Here is an 18,047-nt window from a genome sequence, read left to right as displayed (position 1 = left end):
CTTGAGTTTTAAGATGAACACCACACACACACGCGTGTGCATGTGTATGTATGCATGCAATAGAATGGCAGTTTTATGAACAAAAATCATTAACTTACCAAATAACAAAAACACAATTCACTCCAATGATCATATAGGTCAATGCATAATGCCAACAAAAGCATATGGTGAGAAACATACGGTTGCCATGATCATTCAGGTCCCATTTAGGACTTCCACTGAGGGGATATAGGACAAAAGCAACCTGTGATTTAAAACAAACCAAAAGCACACATTAAAATAAACAATCATATTCCCAAAGATGGTGCATATCAAAATGCTTGGCAGTGATGAAGATTTCATTATCTCATATTCATCAGTAATGTAGTAGGCTTTTCTCTCTGTTTAAGTAATATAGACAGTATCTAGGGCTGGGGATATGGCCTAGTGGCAAGAGTGCTTGCCTTGTATACATGAGGCCCGGGGTTCAATTCCCGAGCACCACATATATAGAAAATGGCCAGAAGTGGCGCTGTGGCTCAAGTGGCAGAGTGCTAGCCTTGAGCAAAAAAGAAGCCAGGGACAGTGCTCAGGCCCTGAGTCCAAAGCCCAGGCCTGGCCAAAAAAAAAAAAAAAAAAAAAAGACAGTATCTAACAAACTTTAAATATATTATATATTCATATATATGTATATACATATCTGCTGGTCCTGGGGCTTGAACTCAGGACTTAGGCACTGACCCTGAGCCTTTTGGGATGGGTTCCCTCTAGTTGGAAAAATAACTCCCACTTGTATCTTTTCATAAATGTATAACAAATACTATTTATCCTCACTGATACACATAAACTTCACAATTATCCTCAGTCTTCACAACTCCAAGAAGGAGATGTCATTGTCCCTCATGTTACAGAGGTACAGAGTAGAATTCAGAGACTTCAGTCATTTCTTTCTCAGTATTCAAAACAGCTGAATGGCTAAGACAGGATTCTTTGGTTCCAAATTTTTTTTTCTCCTCTAACTTATTCTGTCTTCCACCATGGACTCTTTCCATGTGGGAAAAGATGAGAGAAGTCCAGTTTGAGCCACCTCAGCAGTTCTGAAAATGTTTGGACAATGAACTAAGATGAAACTTGGTCCCAGAAAGACACAGTACTAGTAACCTCCTAAAACACAGATTTCAGCAGATGAGATACACGTTAGTGTATCAATGTCCTGGTTACTCAGAAGGCTGAGATAAGTGAATCACTTGATCCTATAATGTCAAGATCATCCTGGAAAATATATTGAGACCTCGCTTCAAAAAACAGAAAATCAACAACATCAATAACAACAACAAAACCCTGAAAACCAACAATACCAATTAGAAACCAGCAGTCCCAAGCCACATCTACTTCAGAGTGACATGCTGACTTGCCTGCAATTTTTTTTTTTTTTTGCCAGTCCTGGGGCTTGGACTCAGGGCCTGAGCACTGTCCCTGGCTTCTTTTTGCTCAAGGCTAACACTCTACCACTTGAGCCACAACGCCACTTCTGGCTTTTTCTGTTTTTGTGGTGCTGAGGAATCGAATCCAGGGCTTCATGAATGCTAGGCAAGCAATCTACCACTAAACCACATTCCCAGCCCTGCATGCAAACTTAAAAAATATAATTTGAATAGTTTTCAACACTTAAAAAATTAGAGAACATTACTCAAAAGTCTACACTCTAAGCTTTTCAGTAAGAATAGAAATTTCTGGTGATAATACACCTGGATGGTAGTTTGGAAAACATGGATTGAAACATGTATTCGCCATCACTTTGTCACTTAGATGATCTGCCTAACCAAGTGAACAGAAGCAGATCAACATTTCTATTCTTGTGCTGACCCTGTTTGTCTTGTTTATGAAAGAAATGCAGGTCCAGAATTTATCCAAAGTATCATATTTGCTAAGATAGCAAGATACTTTAGATTCTTCCTGTCCTTCGTTCTATCCCAGGAGTCAATGTGTATTTGGTGTGTACTTTATAAAGACAGGAAACTTAAAAAGTGCATGGTACTCTACCCTCAATTAGTTAGCTGACTGCTACTCTGATGAAATAACTGAGAAAACCAACTTAAAATGCCTGTTTAGGCTCACAGGTATAAAGACTTCAGTCTCTGCTCATTAGACTCTGTTGTTTCTGGGGCTACAGTAAAGCAGAACATCATGAAAGGAACATGCCTTTTCCTTGGCAGACATCCATATTCTTGGCATTGCTAAGTTCCTGGTGTCTCCATTGCGGCTTCTCTATCCCACTCACAGAATCATTCTCTCAGAGATGTCTTTCAGGGACTCAAACTATGCCACACATTGTCTTGTATCCTAAGCTTTCTCTTGAAATCTCGGTGGGAGCCCACATTATAAGACAACAAAAACAGCAAAACAAAACATGTGACACTACTGAAACAGCATCATATAGATGCCCCCAAGGCTTGTTGCTCTTGGCTCAAACAGTGAGACCATGGCAATATTAGCTTCCAATTTCCTGAACGGATGAATTGAAGAAGAGAAAAAGAGAGAGAGAGAGAGAGAGAGAGAGAGAGAGATTGTTAAAGAGAAAGTCCTTGATGATCCTGTTAGTAGGGTAGCTCAGTGTAAGCTCCATGAGCTTAGGAGGTAGGGCCTAAGTGAATGAAGTTGGTCACTGAGAGAATAATAAGCCTTGAAGGTTATATCTTGTCTCTGGTCCCTTCCTTTCTCCCTCTCCCTCTTTCTCTTTACCCTGACAGCCACAAAAGGAGCTGCCCCAGAAACAACAGAAGGGGCAATTTTTCCCTGGTGGATCTAACAAGAACCACAGCAGTTCACTCTTAGACTTCTAGAAACTTGCTATTCCACAGCAGAAAATGCATCGGTCCATCTCCAGGAGTCTCTAAATTCCTCACTGTTTCATCAGTAGTAGAATTCCAGGCCCAATATCTCTGCTTCAGATGCAAGGAAAACATTTAGTTTTGTGCTCCTCCAAACTCAAAAGGAAAGTAATATATCTCTAAGACACAAGTGTAGGAAGTGAGCAGAGCCCAGAAAAAGGAGGGGGCCTGGTGCAGCCAGACTGGAGGAGTGAGACTGCCTAAATCTTTCTGAGTTCACATTCTGCTCCTAGTTGTCCTGGAGGCCAGACATGAAGCTACAGGATGAAAGATTTGTCCTGTTGGGTTTTGGTTTTCCTTTGGTCCTATTTTTCCTTTCTATGCCCTACGCCTCCCCTCTGTGGTAGGAGTATCTACCCTGTGACATTGTATCTTGGAAACATATCACTTTCTTTTTCAAAGGGAAGAGAACTGATAGGAGTGAGGTAACTGCCCTTGAGAAAAATATTAAGATTTTGGCCCTTCCTGTCTGCTTCTAGGCCAACATGAGGAGTGTCATTTTCTTGACATGCTTCTGCCATGCTGTTCTTCCTCACCACAAGCCCAAGGAAACAGGGCCAAGTGATCATGGCCTAAACTCACTGACATTATTAGCAAAAAATAGCATTTTCAACTTTTGTTTATGTATGATCTTTTGTTAGAGAGAGAGATAAGCTTCCCAACATAGACCTGCCTCCAGATTCTCAGCTTTAAATCCCACCCATCTTTCTCCGGTGTCATCAACATAATCTACCCAACCCTGCTTGAAAAGTGGCATGTTCTAGCTCCCAAATAAACAGCTAACAGATGTGTACCATCTTTTGGATGGTTCCAGTAAAACACTATACTTTTATATGTAAGCAAACTCTAATCGAATTAGAGCCAACTCTAACTTAGTGACTTATCCTCATAAGAATGAAGGATAGGGGGCTAGGAATATGGCCTAGTGGTAGAGTGCTCACCTCATATACATGAAGCCCTAGGTTTGATTCCTCAGCACCACATATATAGAAAAAGCCAGAAGTGGCGCTGTGGATCAAGTTGTAGAGTGCTAGCCTTGAGCAAAAAGAAGCCAGGGACAGTGCTCAGGCCCTGAGTTCAAGCCCCAGAACTGGCAAAAAACAAAACAGAAAAACAAGAATAATTCAGGAACAAGGGCTGAGGGTGTGGCTCAAGTGGTCCCTATCTAGCAAGTGACAGGCTGTGAGTTTCACCCTAGTAATGCCCCTACACACAAAAACAGACAAACAGGGACACAAAGGCATACTAGAAGAACATCATGTGATTAAAGTTATGCCACACCAAACTAAAAATCTAACCGAATGGCAAGAATGGATGGCAAGCATATACAGATTATTTTCTGAGCCCTCAAGAAGGAATCAATCTCAGCGTCTCTCCCTGTCTCCCTGTCTCCCTTGGAGAGCACCCACATTCCCTTAGAGTGTGCCCCTGCCCTTCTGCTTGTCTGCTTTTTGTCTGTGTGTCAATAAATGTCCCCAGGTTTTCTTACCACCAAAAAGGAAAAAGGAAGGAATCCTTCTCATAAATACCTTGATGTGGGGGTCTTTTCTATTTGTTCTCCAGGGATAGAATAAATTTCTGTTAGTTTCTAGTTTGAGGAAATTTGTTATTTCAGGCTTAAGAAACTAACATAGCAGAATAACAGAAAAATAGCAAATAGCAAAATAACAGAAGAGTATCACTTGCTGAACCTCAGGCCCGGATACATTTGTGACGTGCATTTGCCTTTCAAATCCTAACTTAATTTCACGTGTCCCTGGAAGCTAGTTTCCTTGCCCTCTTCCTCTAGAATGAGCAACCCTCTCCTTAGGGCAGAGTGAAATTTCAAGTTAATGACATCTAATTTCCTCAATATTCCCATGAGATATTATTTCCATTTATGTGATGATTCATATGACTAATGTGGTAAAGTTAAAATGCCAACATTGAGGGTCATAGACTTTGGTACATGCCATCTTCATAAGTGCTTTTTGAAGCCTCCAAAATAAACTCCCTAAAGTCACCTCTGTCAGTCATCTTCTATTCTACCAAACTTTTACAGTTGTTTTTCATTGGAAAAAGAAACTTCGAGTGCTCTGGCTGTCTCACTGGAACCTACAGCCCACTGTTGAAAGAGGAATATTGACTGAAGCTGACTGTGAAACCTATGAATAGTCAATTTTAGAAACCACACTTGAGCCACAGAAACATTCCACAGTCATCTTAACCTCAAAACAAGCAAAGAAGGGAAGCTGACGTCCCCTACTAAGGGCCAGAAACTGGCACAAGTCAGTAGATCATCATTTAAATATAAAGATAATATAAAATCAGCCACTGTGCCTTTATCAACTATTCCTAGTTTGCTTTTAATCATATCATTACAAGAAAAGATATCTAAAAAGAATATTTTGTTATATTTTGTATGCCACTCATATCTGTTTTAATTGGAGCTTCATTAGTGTCACATTTCAAGAGAAAAATGTTATGATCTTTGTAAGAGATTTTCAAGTAAGTAGGCAACTAATGATGGAGAACTCCACACAGTATTCAGGCAGAAGACAGAGGGTTTTTTTGTTTTTCTGGCTGAACTGATGGCCTACTGCTAGATCCAAGGCACATGTGGGCAGACTTGAGAGTCACTCCCCAGTGATGCCTTATCTAGGGCAGGGGGTGGGAGGTGGGTCCAAGTGGATTAGGGTGTGTACAGATGGGTTAGGGTTTGACCTCAGAAGTGGGAGGGGGTGGGTAACTTGGCAGAGGTTTAAACAGGCTGGGGCATCTGCATGGAGCTCTCCTGGGGGAGAGCTTTTTAATAATTATGAAAAAGGGGCACCAACTCTCTCTGGCTACTTCCTGCTGGCAAGGGGAGCGTGGACACTAGGGGTTAAAGGTGGAGATGTGGCCCCTCTGGGAGGAGGCAGCAAGCAGCAGTTGTCCCTTGGTGGTAGGTTCTTAGACAAAGTCTCCAAGAGGCCTTCTGATGCCAGGGTTGGCTCTTCAGGTACTAGAGACAGCTTTACCTTGGCAGGCCTAAGGGAGGGAACAGATGTACCTCAAAGTCAATGTTGGTATAGAAGGGGCAGGAGCAAAAGATCTTTTTATTCTTGACAGATGAATCCACTGTGGCTGTCCCTTGAGCTTGATTGCTGTGGGGGTGGTCAGCATAACCTAGTGAGAGCCTCTCCACTCTGGCTTTGTTATCTGGGCCTCAGAAGGAGAGATTCTATATCCCTTAGCCAATAGGCAGTTGAGGAGGTCAGCCATGTGTTGGTAAGGCAATTTGAGGGAAGGGCTGCAAAGCAAGAGATCAGTCACATACTGAAGAATGACACTAGGAGATACCTGGAGAGAGAGAAGATCCTTTGCTAAAGCTTGTCCAAAAATGGGGGCTGGGGCTGGGAATGTGGCCTAGTGGTAAAGTGCTCGTCTCGTATACATGAAGCCCTGGGTTCGATTCCTCAGCACCACATATATAGAAAAAAGCCAGAAGTGGCGCTGTGGCTCAAGAGGTAGAGTGCTAGCCTTGAGCAAAAAGGAGCCAGGGATAGTGCTCAGGCCCTGAGTCCATGCTCCAGGACTGGCAACAAAAACAAAACAAATAAACAAAAATGGGGGCTGTCTCAGAACCCCTGAGGGAGGTCGGTCCAGGTTAGCTGTTGTGCCCTGGAAGTATCTGGGTCCATCCAGGTAAAAGCTAAGAGGTCCTGACAGTCAGAATGTAAAGTAATCATTAAAAATGCATCCTTGAGGCCCAGCACTGAGAAGTGGGTGGTAGCCAGGAGGTATTGGCTATGTAAAAACACACCCTGGGCTCCTCCACTGAGATATTTTGGGGAGCCAGCAGCCCTGGGCATCATCATTGTGTAGCCAAGCAAAGAATCTCCAGGGGTTGGGCTCCTCCTGCCTGTATGGGCAGGGTGGGGAGGAATTGGTCTACCTTGTGGAGGTGAGGAGGGACAGTTGTCCCCCGGTGCCCCTGTTGTCCACATCTCGGGCAGGGTTCAGACAGATAGTGGTCGCGGTGAAGGGCAGAATTTTTCCCAGTGGCCTTCTTGCCCACACTTGTAGCATGCTCTGGATGGCGTACATTGGGTGTCTCTTCTTGGACAAAGCCAGGTGGCAGCAGCCAGGATCTTCCTCTCATGAGCAGTCTTATTGGTGATCTCCTGCTCCTCTCGATTATTGAAAACCTTAAATGCCATGCTCACCAGATCTCGTTGTGGGGTTTGAGGACAATCCTCATCCTTTTTTTTTTTTTTTAACTTTTTCTTCATATCAGGAGTGGATTGGGCTACAAAATGAGTATACCACCTTGGCTTCCCCTGACTCTGGGTCCAGCTTACTATAGCACTGGAATGCCACTGTAAAGCGACTGAGAAATTCAGCTGGATTCTCATCAGGCCTTTGGTTCATTCGTTTTAATTTGTCATAATTAACCAGACAATAAGCCACTTTGGGGAGGCCATCCACTAAGCAAGTTATCATTCTATTTCTACTTTCCCTCCCAGGGGTATTACTTTGATAATTCCAATTGGGATCTTCCCTGGGCATGGCTGTTGCTCCAACTAGAAAGTCATTATCTAAGCAGTGGGCATCATCGGCATGTGTCTGGGCAGCAGTTCACACCCTTTCCTTTTCCTCAGAGGTAAGGGTGGAGGTTATTATAAAACATATGTCATACCAAGTAAGGTCATAGGTGTGAGCAAGGTACTTAAACTGATGAATATAACTCTTAGGGTCTTGGGAATATGATCCCAGCCACTTCTCCATCTGAGCATATCAAACATTGAAAATGGAGTGTGCACTCTTACTATCCCTTCAGGCCCTGCCACCTCCCACAAAGGACACAAGGAGTTTGGTGGGGGCTGAGTGTAACCCAGGCAAGATCAGGTGCCAGCTGCAGGATGGGAGGGGAGAGAAGGTAAGGAAGGGAAAGATGAAGAGGAGGAGTATGGAGAAGAAGGTGGATAAGGCTATGAAGGCTTGGCAGGAAGTGAGGTAGAGTCAAAAAGTGTGCGAGACATATAAGGCTCTGGAGAAGGCTCGAAACTGTCAGAAATGGAGTGTCCACATGCCAGAAGGATGGAGAAAGCCAGACATGATTGGCAGAGAGCCGGGGTTACTCCGAAGAGCAAAGAAAGCCTGAATATGGACAACCAATGACCATTTACCATTGTGGCGGTAAAAATGGTCTAACTCTCTGAGAATGATATAATCAAAAGTCGCATCTTTCAGGCTGGGAATATGGCCTAGTGGCAAGAGTGCTTGCCTCCTACACATGAAGCTCTCGGTTCGATTCCCCAGCACCACATATATGGAAAACGGCCAGAGGGGGCGCTGTGGCTCAAATGGCAGAGTGCTAGCCTTGAGCAAGAAGAGGCCAGGGACAGTGCTCAGGCCCTGAGTCCAAGGCCCAGGACTGGCCAAAAAAAAAAAGTCACATCTTTGGGCCATTAAGAGCAATTGTCATGTTGGTACTGTGGCCAGACTTCAGTGCAATAATGAGTTAGCCATTTTCGGTTGATGCAGTCCTTAAGAGATAAGACATTTAATGAGTGCAGAAAGCATTCCAAAGGGGTTTCCTGCTTTGGGCATGAGTTGAAGGACCCCATTAGAAGTGTGGGAGGAAATAAATTTGGTGAGTGAATGAGAACTTACTGGAAGGAAGCAGCATCCCCAGCTTTGGAGGCAGCCAGGCCCCAGGCTTGACATATTCTTTGGTATGATACTGTAGAGTTGAAGTAAACCCTATTTTTGAGGCAGTAGCCATTTTGTTGACTGTTTCAACGATGAGTAACCCAGGCCACCAATTATCCCGGCTAGCAGGACAAGCTTATTAGGGCCCAGCCCGTCAGGAAACTCACTGCTTAACTCTAACCACCTGAGAATGCTTAACTCTAACCACCCTGGAATGTCTCTAGCCCTGAGCCAATCAGATTTATACTCGTATCCTAATCTTGCTTGAACACCTGATTGAACTTTGTGGGTTTTTTGCCTTTATAAGCCCTGTGAAATTTCAGCTCAGGGCATTCCTCCTAACCTCCGCTGCGTCAGAGTGTAGGACGAGGCATGAGCTGCAGCCCGCCTGAATAAAGCCTTGCTTTTGCATTTCGGAACATCTGGCTCTCAGTGGTCTTATTGGTGGTTGTCTCACCACTTGGGCATAACAATACCATGTCTGGAAAGAGTGACAGAGAACCTAGAGAGTAGTTTCACTCACTGGAGTGATGCAGACATAGATGTAGAGTCCAGCAGCGGTACTAGTGAAAAGTCTCATGTGGTGTCTTGCTGTAGTTTGGTTCAGGGAAAAGAGGCTGTTCAAACTGGGGATACTCCTCAGAAAAAAAGAAGAAAAACAGAGAAGAGAATTCCACCTGTCCTGATTCAAAGCCCTATCCAAGTCACTGCACCATATGTAAGAGATTTTCAAGTAGACAACTGATGATTGAAAACTCCACCCAGTATTCCGGCAGAAGAGAGAGTTGTTTGTTTTGTTTTGTTTTGTTTCCTGGCCGAACTGCTGGCCTTCTGCTAAATCCAAAGCACATGTGGGTAGGCTCTAGCGTCACTCCCCAGTGATACCTGATCTAGGACAGGGGGTGGGAGGTGTGTCCAGGTGGTTTAGAGTGTGACCTCAGAAGGGGGAGGTAACTGCCTCCAGATGTGCCAGTTACCTAGGTAATTGGTCTGAGGTTTAAACAGGCAGGAGTATCTGCATGGAGCCCTCCTGGGGGTGGACCTTACAATCTTTACATAGTAGTTTCATATTGCTCCATATCTTATTATCCAATCATGTATTTCTACACTACATGCCTATGCAAGTGTTTGATCTACCATTTCATGCCACTGCTAATTAGTAGGGCCCCCTTTTTTCCATTTTAGAATAAAACTTCATTATTCTTAAAGGTAAGGAAGACAATCAAAGGAAAAATACCTGGGGTAGGTAGAGAACAGCAAGAAGCAAAGACAGTAGGAACAGCTTCCTTATTCCCTATCTCTGTCTCCTTTAGATTTTGAAATATTCTCCTATATACAGAGACAGAAGAAAAACCTAACTCAAGGAACAAAGGGGCATGGAAAACTTCCTTTTCTTTTCTAAACTGTATCATATGAATAAGTTATAGAAAAAAAACTTTTATGTTTGAATTTGTGAAAATCCTTCCTATGTAGTCCAAGCTGACCTCTAATTCACAATCCTCCAGCTTCAGCCTCTCAAGTGCTGGTATTACAGACTTACACTACTATACCCCACAAGAAAACATATTAAATGTAATAAGGCTGGGGGGGCATGTTTTTTATAGGTTGGGGGAAGCAATTCTCCTTCTGTGTACATATTGCACAATCATTCAAATTTGAATTATTAAAAATAGGCAGTCTGAGCTGGGTACCGGTGGATCATGCCTGGGTATAGAAATCCCTCACTTATCATGGGAGTTACATTCCAGAGATGCCCACAATAAGTAAAAATCCATAAAGTAGCAGCATTGTAGTTATTATTTGTACATAGTTTAAGGTTTTATAAACCCTTCCCATTCTCCTATAAACCATTCGCTTTCCTTTGTCTCCAGACAGTCTTTAGGCTGACTGCTAAGTAAATCAGGAAACTAATCTAGACATCTGGGGAGATGAAAAAGCTTTCAAATAACTACAGATTTATGTCCCAAAATATTAACCTCACAGCTTTTGGGAAAATGAGAACACTATTTCTCCATTTTGAATTTGACACCTACCTATGGCTATCCAGTTTTCAGCACTGCTTGTTAAGCTTTTTTTTTTTTTTTCCAATGTATGTTGTTGGCCACTTTCTCAAGAAAGACACAGGAGTCTTGCTTGGGCTTATTCTGGATCTTCTATTCTATATTTGTCTGTGTGGCTTTTTTTGCACCAGTATCAGGCTGTTTTTGTTACTAGGGCTCATCAGGCTATGATGTATCATATGAGTAAGTTCTTTAGGGTTAGGAACTCCTTCCAACTAAAGGCATAACAGATTTCCTAGAGGGACAATCAGTTGCATGATAAAGATGTGAACAACCTGCTTCCTCCAGCTACTTTGACCATGACCCCATCAAGGCCTCTTGGACAGTTGAAGGACAAAATCTCTCAGGGCATTATTGGAAGAAAGTCTTATGAGTCAAGTTAAAATGCACCAGCAAATAAGGAGAGAAGCTATAGATAAAAAACACTAGGTATTCGCTGAAGGCCCCACCTACCTGCCAGAACCAGGTCCCCTGTAGTATGACGAGGCTTGTCCTCAGAAGCTCTACCAATACATTATTCCTTATGAGGAACTCCAGGAAGGTAACTAGTCCTGTCAACAAGACGACTAAGACCAGCATCTGGTGTACAAAGATGTCCAGCATTTCTCGGCCATGAGTGTGGTTGTAAAAGATAAAAGCTAAGAAAAAGAGGAAATTAATTTGTCTTTTTTTTTTATCCATTCAATCACACACTACCAATTCCTTCTCTCTCACACTCTGTCCACAGAATTGTATACAAGTATGTAAGTGCTCAAAAACTTTTCCTCTGATTCCCACAGCAATGTATCTTGCCATTTGAGGAGTCATCACTGCCCTTTGGGACGCAATCCTTGGGGTGGAGGAGTTGGAGGCACAGTTCAGGTGGCAGAGCACCAGCCAATGATCAAAAGGATAAGATGCTGAGTTTGAGTCCCAGTTTCAAACCAATAAACAAACAGAAAAAGAATGAAATCCTTGGAATACAGTTCTCCTTTTCCCTTTCCCCAACCTTTGTTGGCACATAATGTCATTTTAAACTATATTTCTAAGCATGCTCTTCATAGGATAATGAGTAATATTCATGACAGGACAAGAGAGCTATATTGTGAATATACATGGATAAATATAAACTGAAGCCTTGCCTGAAGGAATTCTGTCCACTGATTGAAGTAAACATGCACATAAGTCATAAGGGTAGACCTTAACAAAATTCTCCAGAAGTGTCCAAACAGTAGCAACCCACTTCATTTTTTATGAATCTATGGATAGATTTAAGTTTCATCTTCATTGTTTTCATAGAGATAAAGAAGAAAAAACACTCACGAAAAGGACAATAATAACCTGAGATCAAGAGACCCTGCTATCTAGCCTTGATCTCAAAGAGGGACAGATAAAATATTCCCATCTTTGGATGTGGGACAATGAAAGGGGATCAATTGGGAGGAGACTGCTTCCTGATCTTTGGGGATTTTGCAAGTTCTGAAATCAATTTTTCACATGTATAATAAATGGAAACAAATTATTAATCATGCTATGTTTTCTATCCCCTTCCTACCACAGTCTGAAAATTTTTCATTAACCTCTCAAAATTTAGGACCTCACTTTTTTTTTTTTTTTTTTTGGCCAGTCCTGGGCCTTGGACTCAGGGCCTGAGCACTGTCCCTGGCTTCTTCCCGCTCAAGGCTAGCACTCTGCCACTTGAGCCACAGCGCCGCTTCTGGCCGTTTTTCTGTATATGTGGTGCTGGGGAATCGAACCTAGGGCCTCGTGTATCCGAGGCAGCCACTCTTGCCACTAGGCTATATCCCCAGCCCGGACCTCACGTTTTTATGTGACTGAACTTTTTGGACAATACTTGTCACATAATGGGGCTGTTTTGTTGTGCCAGTATTATGAAAGCTAGCAAGCAGATGGTAGAACATGTTCTGCCCTGAATAATTGCCCATTCCAATGCTCCATTGCTCTGAGTTCAGTTTTCATTGTTAAAAGTAAAAATGATGATAATAACCAGGACAAGCAATGAGCGAGCATTAAGCACTGTTGGTGATTCCTTAAGACAAACGCAAAGAGGGAAAATAAAAACACAATTGAATAATTTGTGCTTGCCCAGTTCTACTAAATAAGTTGGTAGGGAAAGAAAATATTTGACATCCTGCCTAGAACACCCAAATATTTCACCTGTGTCCCAGGTATATGGCTTTATCAATCAAGACTGCACCTTAACCCAAAGATACATTATTGTAAAGGGCCACACAAATCCCATGAATAGAGAAAAATTACAGGGAAAAAATGAAAACATCACTCATACTTACCCTCCACAAAAAAGGCATTGGACATCATTAACTTCACTAAAGAGGCTGGAAGTGAATTAATAGTGGAGCATAAGATGTTGGCAACACCCAGCAGTCCAAAGAAGAAATACATGGTACAATGATGCCAGCCAGTGAGTTGGTTCCACTGGCCTTCTTTATATAAGATCAGGGATGGTCCTCCATTAAGAAACTGTTCCCCACCTATGCCTGTAGAGAAAGACATCAGTTTTATCAACCCTCTCCATAAACTTTTCTAGTATTCATGAATATGCAGAGTAATTTATGCATTACCTATATCAATCTACTGTCCTCTTACAGATTGATTCCTCTTTCTGGACCATTCCCCAACAGTCTAGTACAGCACTTAAAATATATTTTAACAGATCAGATGCTGTCTGTCTGGGTAACAAATTTTAGTCAAAACAATTGGATAATAAATTGAGTCAAACAATTATCTCAGATCATCAGTGATTTTTAATGTTAGTTCAACTGTCTATTGTAATTACTAAGGTAAATCCTGACTGATTTGGGGGTTTGAATTTAGGAGATCAGTCTATAGAGGATGATTCTTATTTTTTCTCTAGACATCATATCTTTAGGTAGCTGCTACGAAATAAGGAGTTTTCCTCAGTTTCCATCAAATATGCTAGGAGTCCAGGTTTTGCTCAGTGAAGAATAACTGAAAAGATGCAGATAGGTACAGCATATGATCTAGTCAGTTATACAAACAGTTTGACTTGCTTATTAACCTATTGTTTTTGGTAAGGAAATTCCTTTCTTTGGAAATAGTTGCTATGTAATGATTTTATTTTATTTTTTATTTTTTGTCAGTCATGGGGCTTGATCTCAGGGCCTGGGCACTGTCCTTGAGTTCTTTCAGCTCAAGGCTAGTGCTCTACCCCTTTGAGCCATAGTGCCACTCATAGTTTTCTGGTGGTTAACTGGAGATAAGAATCTCATAGACATTCCTGCCCAGGCTGACTTTGAACCATGATCCTTACATCTCAGCCTGCTGAGTACTTAAGGTTACAGGCATGAGCCACCAGTATCTGGCTTCGCGCTGTAATTTGATGGCCAAAGACCTACCTCTATCAATGAAACACGAGAAAAACCTAATGTAAATGTGGGAAATTTTACAAGAAGAGGCTTCAGTGGAACACTAAAAACACAGAATACATCCATAGAATCTTCAAAAGTAATGAAGTTTTTTTAGAAGCTGTCTGTCTCACCTCCTCCAGGTCCACAAACAAGAGAGAAAGATAGATGCATAAGGTAAGGTTCTCCTCAACCCTGACCTTTCTATAGCCTATCTGTAATGATTTGCCAGAAAAGCATTCCCACAACAGCTTAATCATTTTGGTATTATTTGAAAAGTGGTTTCTAAGAGGGATTATTCTTTCAGAGAGCAGAACTGTTATTATGGAAGTGTTTCAGAGGCTCTAATAAATTTTAAAATCTAATTCACCTTGGCTGAGTAGGCAGATTAAGTCCTATGACTAAGTGCTAAGCGAGTATGTAATACTAAATTCTTGTTTACACAAAAAGTGTTTTCCTACAACATTACATCAGAAGGCACATCTAGTTATAATATGTATTTTAACCTTTTTTGGGGTGCCAGCCCTGGGGCTTGAACTCAGGATCTGGGTATTGTCTCTAAGGCTCCTTTTCTCAAAGCTAGCACTCTTCCACTTAGCCACAGTGCCACCTCCAGATTTTTCTGAGTAGTTTATTAGAGAAACTTTCTGAACTTTCCCAGACTGGCTTCAAGCTGTGATCCTCAGATCTCAGCCTCCCAAGTAGCTACACTTGCAGGCATAAACGATCAGTGCATTTTTAATACAAAGTTCATTTTAACATAGCTTGATTTTATACCGACTCTTCTTGTTGCTCATTAAAATACTAAAAAAGAGAAAAGAAAACAGAGGAATGGACCACTCACCACTCAGAGCCATGAAGATGATTATAATTCCCTCCACAAGTTCTACTCGTTGGAATGATGCTTTAGAACTAGGATAGCAGGACCGCTTTTGCTTTTTGGAGACATATTTCAGAATACTTTTGGTACTCCACCAAAGACCCATAAGAAAGAAGTAAGTTCCAGGGAGGGCATGACCTCTGAAACTTCCCATGACCTACAAAGATACAAATTTGCATTAGATAGGTATTTTATTGCTGGAGCCTGTCCAAACTGTCCTTTGTTCCCATAGAGTATACTACCTTTTGGGAACCCTGTAGCTCTTACTCCAATATCAAGAATGCCAATAAAAAGAAAAAAAGATATCACTCATTGAGTACTTTCTTAGGCATATGTCAGATGTTTTACAAGTAATTTTTCACCTAGTATTTCTATGAATGAGGGATTATTATTCCACTTTCAACTGAGGTTCAAAGTTAAAGAAGTAAAATGACTCTCCCATATCTCACAATTGTTTAGTAAAAAAAAAAAATCTTATTTTTAACACAGAGCTCAAAATGATTTCTTATAAAAGCAGACTGTAGTTCACCATGCATGATCTTGCTTTTTAAGCATATTTAAAAGGAATGGAATACGAAAATTTGACATCTATGTTTAAAGCTTGAAATGACTTGCAATTGTGGGGGTGTGTGTGCACATGCGCATGTATGCATGTGCTAGACTTCGGGTATGAAATCAAGGCCTGGGCACTGTCCTTGAGCTTCTTTTGCTCAAGGTTGGTGCTCTACCACTTGAGCCACAGCTCTACTTCTGATATTTTAGTAGTTCGATTGAAGATGAGTCCCATGAGTTTTCCTGCCTGGGCTGGCTTCAAACCATGATCCTCAGATCTCAGCCTCCTGGGTAGTTGGGATTACAGGAGTGAGCCATAGGTGCCTAGTTCCCTGTACATTTTTAAAGTAGATAGATTTCAAAGGATCAAGTGTGCTGCAGAGACCATCAGTGTTTCTCAGATAGTCATGTATTTCTCCCCACACTTTCCCAGCCTCTCCTCCAGTTGGATTAGAACTGAGTTTTTAACTCTAACTTACTGCTGATATGGAATTGGCTCAAGGCTGGAAAGTTCAGTTCCATTATCTCTCTCCCCTGCTTTTGCAACCTTGGTATGACATGGCTACAGAATTGAGCATGGGCAACCAACTTGCTTCACATTATGAAAGAAATAATTCTTTATTGTGTTAAGGCACTGAAACTTTGAATTTTATTTTAAAAATATTTTTAAAATAAAATTCTGTTTAGCCAGAAGTCACCCAACCCAATTCCTATTGCAAGTTTTGTTTACATTATTGCCACAAGGAAGAAAGTCACCTCTGACTAATAAACACAAGTGTATCTTTCATTTCTGGTCAGTGATACAGAAAACTGGTCTTGAATTATGTATGTTTTTAATTATTCAAAGAGTCCTTTGTACAAATGTCTTGTACCATGAACAGTATAATGGAGAGACAGTCCAGAGTTGTTGCTGTTGGTTTATGTAGATATATGTTAGCTTGTGAAAGAGGATTTCAAGATTCTACCTGGCCCAGCAGCCTTCATTAGCAGACTACCTGAGTACTGTACCTCTCAGTCTAGGTGATAACTCTTTGGCTAATTTCTTCTAATAGACAGGGAAGCTCTAGAGGAGACTGTGAAGTTGACTCTAATATGGATAATCTGTCTCCAATCAGGACTCCAGGTGCACCAAGCCAGATGCCCCTCAGTAGACGAATGGATCAGGAAAATGTGGTACATATACACAATGGAATTTTATGCCTCTATCAGAAAGAATGACATTTCCCCATTTGTAAGGAAATGGAAGGACTTGGAAAAAGTTATACTAAGTTAAGTGAGCCAGACCCAAAGAAACATGGACTCTATGGTCTCCTGTAAGGGAGTAATTAGCACAGGTTTAGGCAAGTCACAGCAGAGGATCACAAGAGCCCAATAGCTATACCCTTATGAACACATAAGATGATGCTAAGTGAAATGAACTCCATGTTATGGAAACGATTGTTATATCACAGTTGTGACTACTTTCAATGTGCCATGTGTAACTGTAGCTTCTATTATTGATGATCTTCTTGTATCACCTTCCTGAGGTTGTACCTACACTATCTCTGTATCTTATCTGAGTATATTGGAAACTGTGTATACTGGTATTAGAACTAGAAAATTGAAAGGGAATACCAAAATCGAGAGACAAACAACTACAAAAGCAATACTTGCAAAACTTTTTGGTGTAAATGAACTGAACAACTCATGGGGGGGGGGGGAGGGAAAGGGGGAGAGGAAGGGGGAATGAGGGACGAGGTAACAAACAGTACAAGAAATGTATCCAATGCCTAATGTATGAAACTGTAACCTCTCTGTAATTCAGTTTGATAATAAAAACTTAAAATAAAAATGAAAAAAAGAACAAAAAGAAAAAAAAAAGACTCCACGTGCTCATTTCAGTGCATTTTTGAATCATTCTAACTATCTCAGTATCAAACCTGGTATGTATATGTCCTGGTATATCTTTGGGATATACTTGAGCCTATATCCCTTAACCTCTCTGAGTCTCTGTTTTTAATTAGTTGAAGGGAATGTCAAGAGTTTCTACTCTGGTTAATTATCCTAATTGCCTTCCTTACTACAGTGTGGCTGAATCCATTGTTTGTTTTGTTTTAGGTTACTATATGAGATTGGAAAGACTTCCATGTGGAACTGGAAAATACATTCAGACTGTAAATATTTTAAACTTTCTGGGAAACAATTTGACATGATTTACAGATCATTCACAATTTGTATTCCTTGGTATAGGAAAACACTTGGGAGGTTTTGTCCAAAATATATCCCGGGAAACACAACTAACAAATCTGATTATCTACATTGACTCCTATAGATAAAGCTATATGCAGATATTATAGATAGATAGATAGATAGATAGATAGATCCAAAATTGATTAAGTGATATAACTAATAAAAATACAGTTTTCAAATAAGTTAAATGACAGAGGCTATATTACGTGAAAAGAATAGGATACAAATCATGGAATAGAGGCTTAGGGTCACATTAAGTAGGTGTGAATGCCAAGATTACCATTTATTAGCAACATGACTTTAGAAGTTACTTAACCTTTGTTGGCTTAATTTTCTCTTTTGTAAAATAGTACCAATTACAGTACCTATTGTATAGAATTTAAATGAGTTATTC

The 18,047-nt window shown here is 41.1% G+C and overlaps 1 protein-coding gene across 2 annotated transcripts in view; it reads right to left on the bottom strand.

Moving 5' to 3' along the window:
- LOC125351628 (transmembrane protein 45A-like) overlaps positions 1-18,047 on the bottom strand; it is a 91,811-nt gene that overhangs the window by 5,378 nt on the left and 68,386 nt on the right. For both annotated transcript variants that reach the window (XM_048346505.1, XM_048346504.1), the window contains exons 2-5: positions 14,837-15,029; positions 12,898-13,104; positions 11,060-11,244; positions 99-244 (exon numbers count right to left, since the gene is read on the bottom strand). In XM_048346505.1, the coding sequence (XP_048202462.1) occupies positions 99-244; positions 11,060-11,244; positions 12,898-13,104; positions 14,837-15,026 (728 nt within the window). In that variant the 5' untranslated portion in view covers positions 15,027-15,029. The remainder of the gene's footprint in view (positions 1-98; positions 245-11,059; positions 11,245-12,897; positions 13,105-14,836; positions 15,030-18,047) is intronic.

The sequence above is a fragment of the Perognathus longimembris genome, chromosome 5 (genome assembly GCF_023159225.1).
Source record: "Perognathus longimembris pacificus isolate PPM17 chromosome 5, ASM2315922v1, whole genome shotgun sequence".
In the NCBI taxonomy this organism is placed as follows: Eukaryota; Metazoa; Chordata; class Mammalia; order Rodentia; family Heteromyidae; genus Perognathus; species Perognathus longimembris.
Note: the sequence above shows the minus strand (reverse complement) of the source record. Positions and strands in the feature narration are given on the sequence as shown.